At 46.3% G+C, this 8594-nt stretch overlaps 1 protein-coding gene across 1 annotated transcript; it reads right to left on the bottom strand.

The window, feature by feature from the left end:
- Positions 1-308: 308 nt before the first annotated feature.
- Positions 309-8137, bottom strand: LOC145554394 (uncharacterized). The gene is made up of 14 exons (XM_081614037.1): positions 6787-8137; positions 6225-6374; positions 6033-6119; positions 5790-5915; positions 5362-5631; positions 4796-5277; positions 4367-4694; positions 3280-4081; positions 2953-3162; positions 2410-2831; positions 1486-1656; positions 1289-1393; positions 635-1185; positions 309-456 (listed from the first exon to the last, which is right to left on the bottom strand). The coding sequence occupies exons 2-14, from the start codon at positions 6372-6374 to the stop codon at positions 309-311; spliced, it is 3852 nt and encodes a 1283-aa protein (XP_081470163.1). The 5' UTR covers positions 6787-8137.
- Between the last annotated feature and the right edge of the window lie 457 nt (positions 8138-8594).

The raw sequence follows: 8594 nt of genomic DNA, 5'->3' as shown, positions 1-8594 counted from the left end.
ACAATTAAGACAGTGAATGAAACATGTTTAGTTAGTCCAAAAACATTGTAGCATAATGACAATATCAATCGAAAACAAAATAAATAACACTGTGAACTAAATAAAAACTATATACAATGAAACAGTTTGTGAAGTTATTTAAATTAAAGAAAACATTTATTTTTTCTTTTTAATTTGTTCCAGCCACTGCTCTTTAGTTAGACTTTCATTAGAGGGACAGTAAATTTGCCCTCTATATTGGCTGTGTCCTGTTTCAGCAATTCTAAACTGCCCGCATTTTTTGCATGTATTGTGCAAAACTTTGCGTGTCAGTTTTCGAGGTTCTCTATCAGGTTCAGCAGGGGCTGCTCTGGGAGCCAGAACAGGGGCCACAGCAGGGGCCAGAGCAGAGCCCAGAGCAGGGGCCACAGCATAAGCATGTGGAGGAGGGGTGGAGAGGCTCCACAAACTCTGTTGCTGTTGGGTAGTGAGGATAACAGATCCCTGTGGTACCACTGGAGTAATTGCCACTAGCTGAGGCCTTTTGGGTGGGGCAGGGAGAAGCTGCCGCTGTCCTGATGGATTTGTCCCATCAGTGAATTGTAGCTTTCTTTTTAATTTTGACTGCCCCACAGTGTTGGATGGTAGCCTGTACGAATGCAGTGGCCCTGAATGTGGTACGCCGTAATGCGGACGTATATTTGCAGGCAGAAGTGGGTCAGCAGCTACAGAAAACCGGCTGGGAAGGTTTAGCCCTTGAAGTACCACAGCTGTTTCTTGCCTTTTGACCCTTCTGTTATGCCACTGAACCAGGGTGGTGTAGCTCACATCCACTAGCTGCAAGTTTGTCTGCCCCATCACAGCTCCATTTGCTAGAACGAGCTGCCTGATCTTCCTATAGTCTTGAAGGATTAAATCCCACCTGGAGACTGTGCCTGCCCCTCTTTTCTTTGGACTACGATGGATATTGCACAGCCGGACAAAGATGGTCTCCACCAGGCGGCAGCAGTCTGGCCATTGGGCAGATGGGGCTGGAGTGGTTAAAGCATGCCTCTTCACACTCTCAACCCCAGGAGTAAATTCCTGCCTCTTCTTGGGGGACCTAAACCTCCCAGTGTTCAATCTCTCTTGATGCCTTGCAGCAAATACCACCCTCTGTTTATCAAACTCCAGCAGGTTCTGCCACAGAGCAACAATGCAGCTCACCTAAACAGGAAAATAAAACAATTATACATGAGGACACAGCAATATGCAAGTGAGGTGAAAGGCGTGTGCATGTCTGCAGCAAGCAACAACGTATGTTACTGACCTCCTGGTTGTTCAGCACCAGTGAGGTTTTGCTCCTTAGCTCCACCAGATACTCAGCCAAGCTGTCAACTTTGTCCAGGCCTGGTACACCGACCTCATCTAAACCCTGAGAAAACATAAACAACATAAAAAATGTAGAAGTTATTTGAAGTTTTATTTTATTTTTCTTCAATTCTACAGCTTAGAATGAATGCCCACCTCTGACATAGGCACTGCAATGCCAGGCTGGGTGGAGGCAGCGGACTGGGTGGAGGGAGCTGGCTGGATGGAGGCAGCGGGCTGGATGGAGGCAGCGGGCTGGGTGGAGGGAGCTGGCTGGATGGAGGCAGCGGGCTGGATGGAGGCAGCGGGCTGGGTGGAGGCAGCGGGCTGGGTGGAGGGAGCTGGCTGGATGGAGGCAGCGGGCTGGATGGAGGCAGCGGGCTGGGTGGAGGCAGCAGACTGGATGGAGGGAGCTGGCTGGGTGGAGGCAGCAGACTGGATGGAGGGAGCGGGCTGGGTGGAGGCAGCGGGCTGGATGGAGGGAGCTGGCTGGATGGAGGCAGCGGGCTGGATGGAGGCAGCTGGCTGGGTGGAGGCAGCGGGCTGGGTGGAGGGAGCTGGCTGGGTGGAGGGAGCTGGCTGGATGGAGGCAGCGGGCTGGATGGAGGCAGCAGACTGGATGGAGGCAGCTGGCTGGGTGGAGGCAGCAGACTGGATGGAGGCAGCTGGCTGGGTGGAGGCAGCGGGCTGGGTGGAGGGAGCTGGCTGGGTGGAGGCAGCGGGCTGGGTGGAGGCAGCAGACTGGATGGAGGGAGCTGGCTGGGTGGAGGCAGCGGGCTGGGTGGAGGGAGCTGGCTGGATGGAGGCAGCGGGCTGGGTGGAGGGAGCTGGCTGGATGGAGGCAGCGGGCTGGATGGAGGCAGCAGACTGGATGGAGGGAGCTGGCTGGGTGGAGGCAGCAGACTGGATGGAGGCAGCTGGCTGGGTGGAGGCAGCGGGCTGGGTGGAGGGAGCTGGCTGGATGGAGGCAGCGGGCTGGGTGGAGGCAGCAGACTGGATGGAGGGAGCTGGCTGGGTGGAGGCAGCAGACTGGATGGAGGCAGCTGGCTGGGTGGAGGCAGCGGGCTGGGTGGAGGGAGCTGGCTGGATGGAGGCAGCGGGCTGGGTGGAGGCAGCGGGCTGGGTGGAGGCAGCAGGCTGGATGGAGGGAGCTGGCTGGGTGGAGGGAGCTGGCTGGATGGAGGCAGCGGGCTGGGTGGAGGCAGCGGGCTGGGTGGAGGCAGCAGACTGGATGGAGGGAGCTGGCTGGGTGGAGGGAGCTGGCTGGGTGGAGGCAGCGGGCTGGGTGGAGGATTCGAGCTGTGATGTAGCAGAGAAAATGGTCTCATCGTCTAGCTCTGATACTAGAAAATCCAAAGCTTCCTCATCCACAAAGCCTTCATCTTCCTCCGCTACATTAGCCTCCACATCTTCCAGCAGAACATCTGTTTCTTCTGAGTCAGGCTCGGCTTTCAGTGGCTTTCCTGTTTGACTTAGAAGGTAGTCAACGCCCAGTAGCTCACCTATGGAAAATCGCAAACACATTGATAGTAAAACAGTCCTAAACATGTTACATATTAGTGATTTTTTATACTGTAGTTTATCTACAACTGTTTTTCCTTCACATATTTCATTTTGTAATACCTGTGTACTTTGAAGGAGGCATAAATTGTGGGACGTACTCTCGTCCCAGCACCTTCAAGCTGTTCTGATTTATGGACTGAGTCATGTCTCCAGCATATGTCAGAAGAGACGATGGTTTGTTGGTCACTGCTGCAGAACCCCGATCCTGATTCCATCTATTCAGGCCTTCCAGGAGGTAGAGCTGGAAATTCAGCAAGTTTGCACTGGTTCCTGGAAACAAAGCAAAAAAACAAAACATCATATTAATGTGTTTGAAACAATACTGGTAGATCCAGTTTTTCAAAAATATACAGTAAAGGGTTATAGTCATGTTAGAAAGCGACATACCTGGAATAAACCTGTTTAAATGACAGTGAAATGACTCCAGGGATGTAGAGCCTCGTGAACAGCGATAGCGTGTCAACTTGATTCCGCTCTTGTTGACACTGCCCACCTCAGTGTACAACTGAATCCCTGGTACATCCTGAATGCATTTCACATGCCGTTTTTGGACAGCCCAGATGTGTTTCATTCTGACTTCATCCAGCAAGGGAACTCCCATCAAATCTCTCCCTTTTGGACCATTCAGCTCCTCCAGCAGTCGTTCAATAAAGACAGTAGTGATGTCGTCTCCCCGTGTCCTCCTACGACAGAAAGTACTCAACTCCTTCTTTGTTATCTGCCTGTCCACCATGGCGTTGGTTATACCTGGCCTCTGTTCCTGCTGGAGCTGCCTTTCTTTGGCTCGTCGAAGAAGGTCAAGGTCCCCTGCATCCCACTCAAAAATGCAGGAGGACAGTGCCCGCATGAAAGCAGGATACAGAGGGTGGGCATCCGTGGTACAACCTACAGCCAGCCTCCGCATAAAGTGCCAAATGTCCAGACGAATGTAAATATCTGGCCATTCTCCAAATCTGCCCTGCAGCTTGCTGAGGCCCTCACTAACACAGCAGCCACAGTCCACATATAGCACCTTTGGAGGTGCAGCCCCAGCCTGGCGATACCGCTCCATCAGTCCTGCAGCCATTTTGTCCAGTCCTGGACCCTCCTGGACAGTCAGGACACTATTCAATATTTGGCCCAGCTCATTGCTGACTGACGACACCCACAGAGCTGTTCCTTTGCTGTGGCCAGCCAGCTTTTTGGTGATCTACAATAGAAAATGTGGAATTAAATCTTGCTGTTTCTCGTGTCTATAGAAACCACTGTCTGCTGTGGATGTCATAACATTTTCATTGTAGAACAACAAACTTTTTCACAACACGTTTAATTGTTTAAACTGAAATAGAAAACAAAAAAGTTATCCCAATTTTTTTTTTAAATTATTAGTGTTTTAAATTTAATAGTGTACACCTTTTTTTTTCAAGTAGGATATAATACTAATACTAATAATAATAATAATACTGATAATTATCATCATTACCTGGTTACTAACCTTTTTAGTGGAGTCCAGCTTCAGAACTGTCCCCAAGGTGGAGGTGATGCTGGCCTTTATGTGGTCTATGCGTGACAGAATATCTCTGCCATACACAGTCAACAACCAGCGATCAGTGGGGATGTCAGCTGGTTCTGGGGGCTCCTGGCACACCACCGGGAAAAGGCTGGGTCTATTTACAAAGTTAGCGCACTCCTCCAGGTAGTGCCCCAACCTGTTCAGCCACTCCTCCCCGTGGTTTTCTTTCAGCTGCTTCAGCAGCCGCGCTGAACTGTTGCCCTGCGTTCTGTCTCTCATCAGCCTGATCACTCGTATGTCACAAGCATACCTGGAAGGCAGATTAACAAAGTATTTATTCCGCAGTAACATTTACATGCAATTTGATATCTTCATTCCTCCAGTTAGCATTTTACTAAATGTTTTACTCACTTTTGGGTGAGGATGAGCCGAAATAGTTTCTGGTGTGGCAAGTCCAGTTGGTCTCGGATGCTCTGGGATGTTGATAGATATGTGAGATTACACCCGCTGCACCTGAGTGTCTCCGTCACCAGGAGGTAATACCTATCAACATCCAGGACCTTCCGAGCCCTCTTGTGGATGCCAGCACCTGTAAGATGATTTCCACAAGCTTGGCAGAACACCCTGACCTTCCACTGATGGTAGGGCATCCATACCAGGAGCCGATGTGAAAAAAACCTCTCAGGTGTCGGCACCTGATGGTAAATGAGGGCCGGTGCAGGAGGCTCGTACCACAGCTTTAAATCTGGGCGCAGTTTGCCAGATTTAAAGAGGGTATTTGAGATCCATCTTTGATCCTGCACAGGGATGGTTTTCCTCATTTCACTCGGCAACCAGAAAGAAGCTGCATCACCACCTGCAGCTAGTTTTAACAGAGACGTTGAAGGCTCTTCCTAAAACCAACAGAACATAAATATGTTTGAAAACAGATATCTTAGAACTGCATTACTTTAATGAATATACACTGCTGTACTCACAGCTGCAACTGTCTCGCTGGAGTGTGTCTGGGAGGATGGAGCAACACTTGGGCTCCTCACAGAGGGTGGAGGGGGACTTGGGCTCCTCACAGAGGATAGAGAGGGACTTGGGCTCCTCACAGAGGATAGAGAGGGACTTGGGCTCCTCACAGAGGATAGAGAGGGACTTGGGCTCCTCACAGAGGATAGAGAGGGACTAGGTGTCTTCCGGGCCACCAAGTTGGGCTTCACTGAATCCGAAAGAGAACCCCCAAAATGGGACTTAGTGAACTGAAATGAGAAATGTACAATCATGTGAAGTAAATACTTTATAAATCACTCCATCAAAAATAAGAACAAGAAAATGTTTTGTTCAAAAACTATGATAGTTTTTTGCCATGACAGAATCAATGATATAAAGTATTGAGCAAACAAACAAGAACATTTACCCTTGACAAAGATGGAGGGGACCTCAGGAAACAGCGAGTGGCTGTTGCTGTATCACCAGACGTAGATTGTGAAGCCACAGACTGTGGGGTCAAGGAAGGAGGTGCAGAAGGAGGCTGCAGTGCAGGCTACCAAAACAAAGATATTGTAAAAGTCACCATTCACCAGAATTGCAAGAGACAAGACATAGCTTCAAATTTGACTAAAAAGTGATTGTTATTAGATATTATTTTAAACCAGCTTACTTTATCAGTGTGAAAGCCACAGTCACAAGTGACAGACGCTCCAAAAAGGGTGGTCTGTCCCCGAACTTGCATGGGGCATTTTTCTATCTGAAACAGTGTAACATAATCTTATTAATGACAGCTACTCAAGTCTGTCCCTTTTTATAAACATATCTACACACACAAGTGAATGAAACAGTGACTTCACTTTACCTTCTGATAGATGTCATGCCATTTCTTCTGCCTTGGGGCTGGTCTATTCCCTGCATTGGAAGGCCAAACCCCAGTGCTGGCAAATGCCTTAAGCCTTGCCATCCACTCCCCATCCCCCATACCTTTGTGGCTCTTTGGCTTGGTGCTCATCTGAAGATAACATTGGGAATTAGCAGAATCAAATTCCATAAACTAATGATGCACTTTGTGCACAACTAACAATGGGTATGACATAAAAGCATTTAAAAGTAAAATCAAAGCCATAGTTTTCTGTGCTCATAGTGAGGTAAAAAAAAAAAAAAAAAAAACTATCAACCTCGATCGATCGATCAAGGTCGGGCTATATATAGGTTGATATCTATGTATACATTTACATTTTAACTTAAAGTGTTACTACTATATTATAAAATAAACTGTGTCCTTACTCTTTCACTCAGAACATGACATCAATATGTCGCCCTTTTATTGAAAGCACAATATATTATTTTAGCTGATGTAAAATTATAAATACGAAATCTGTTTGAACGACAACAGACAATAAACAATATTAATAGGTACTCACAGTAATATCGTTAAGGTCGACAGATCGATGATGTGATGACGAATCCTTCTCTTTCCTTCTTCAACGAAGCTAGGCTACTGACATCTGACTTTTAGAATCTTCCAACGGTTGTCACTTTTAAAAATAAAATCCGATTTTTTTTGCTTGTGGTGGGGGGGCGAGAGGGCGTCTGGGGGGATCACGGTGATTGGGCATGTTCCATTGTGAACTCGAACATTGATAGGTTCGCATGTCGCCACGGTGATTGGCCGATTTCCATTGTGAGCTCGGACATTGATAGGTTCGCATGTCGCCACGGTGATTGGCCGATTTCCATTGTGAGCTCGGACATTGATAGGTTCGCATGTCGCCACGGTGATTGGCCGATTTCCATTGTGAGCTCGGACATTGATAGGCTCGGTCCATTATGAGGCGGTACGCCATTGGCTAAACCGTTCAATGTGAGAATGGAAGCTGGGCAAGGCCATTGGAGGAGAAACATAGACTTACGTGAGCGAAGTAGCGCCAACGAGGCCTGAAACACACACAAAATAGATCCCTTTTTGAACGCAGCAGAGCGTAGTAAGATAAATCCATATAATATTCATGGGCCAATATGACACAGAGACAGCCTGAATACAATCATTAACAAACACACCCGCAAAGAGGAAACTTAGACCTATAAATTATTTTAATTTAATGCAGTTCACCTTTCTGTCCACCAGATGGCAGCAAGGCACTGCTTGATGTAAAATCAAGGCCTACTCGCAAGTGAAGCCCACAAATTGTATAGACATTTAACTTAAGCACGTTCTTAATAGTCTATATCACCTACACATTTGAAATTAAGTAAACGTGTCTTACCTTTGCACTTGTCCACGTTTTCTCATGTTTTTTCCTTCAACTTCGGGCCTCAAGCCTTCCGTCCCGTCTACGAAGGCATGTCCTTACGGTCATTTTGGCCAAAAAGCAACTAAAAACTCAATTTCCTTGTGAACTTGCTAGTAATGCATGTCCATTCTCCACCAATGCATCCGATAAATCCTCTGTCTGTCCGTGGTTTTCACAAAAAAAAAAAAAAAAAAGTAAAATCCTGAAGTCCGGCTTCAAAATGGGCTCGGGGGAGATTCACACCGCGGTTCCTTCTAAGATTGCCTTAAAACTTATTTCTGCGGTTCCTTTTTGACAAAAAAGTTGGAAAACTCCGTCCATGTTTGCTAAAGAAAATACGTAACTAAGGATCTCATAAACTAACCGAACTGTCGAAAATAAGCACTAATAAAGGCTAAGTTTTCCAGCACGAGGCTTGAAAACATGGCCAACACACATGTTCACATGACCTGCATGTAAAATATCATTGCGCGACCACGTGACACGACTAAACATGCAAATTTTATGTTTTATATCTTTATATGTATTTTTATTTATTTATAACACACAAAATATATCCGTCGTTAATTTAAATTGTTGAAATAAAAATAAGTCAAAATCATAAAAATATCCAATAAATATTCAATTCTTTCTCAAGAAATATTCACATTATTGTCAATTAACAGATATTAACCATGTTTTACCCAGTAAAATATATCAGTTAAATTTTTTTTATTCTAACTCGGGTTAGGACAATGGTTTATGTATTTATGTTTCCCGTCTAAAACAGATCATGTTTTAGTAGTTTACTTAACTTGCCCTTTGGGATCAAAAAGGTTTGCGAATTTCAGTTTAATTAGAATTTTGGCTCATTGTTACGCAACAAAATATAGTTCTTAAGTTTAATCTTTTAAAGAAGTTGGTTTTAAGCCACTCTAATACATGGTGTGGATTCTATG

Source organism: Poecilia reticulata, chromosome 2 (assembly GCF_904066995.2).
Source record: "Poecilia reticulata chromosome 2, P_reticulata-male-v2, whole genome shotgun sequence".
Taxonomy (NCBI): domain Eukaryota; kingdom Metazoa; phylum Chordata; class Actinopteri; order Cyprinodontiformes; family Poeciliidae; genus Poecilia; species Poecilia reticulata.
Note: the sequence above shows the minus strand (reverse complement) of the source record. Positions and strands in the feature narration are given on the sequence as shown.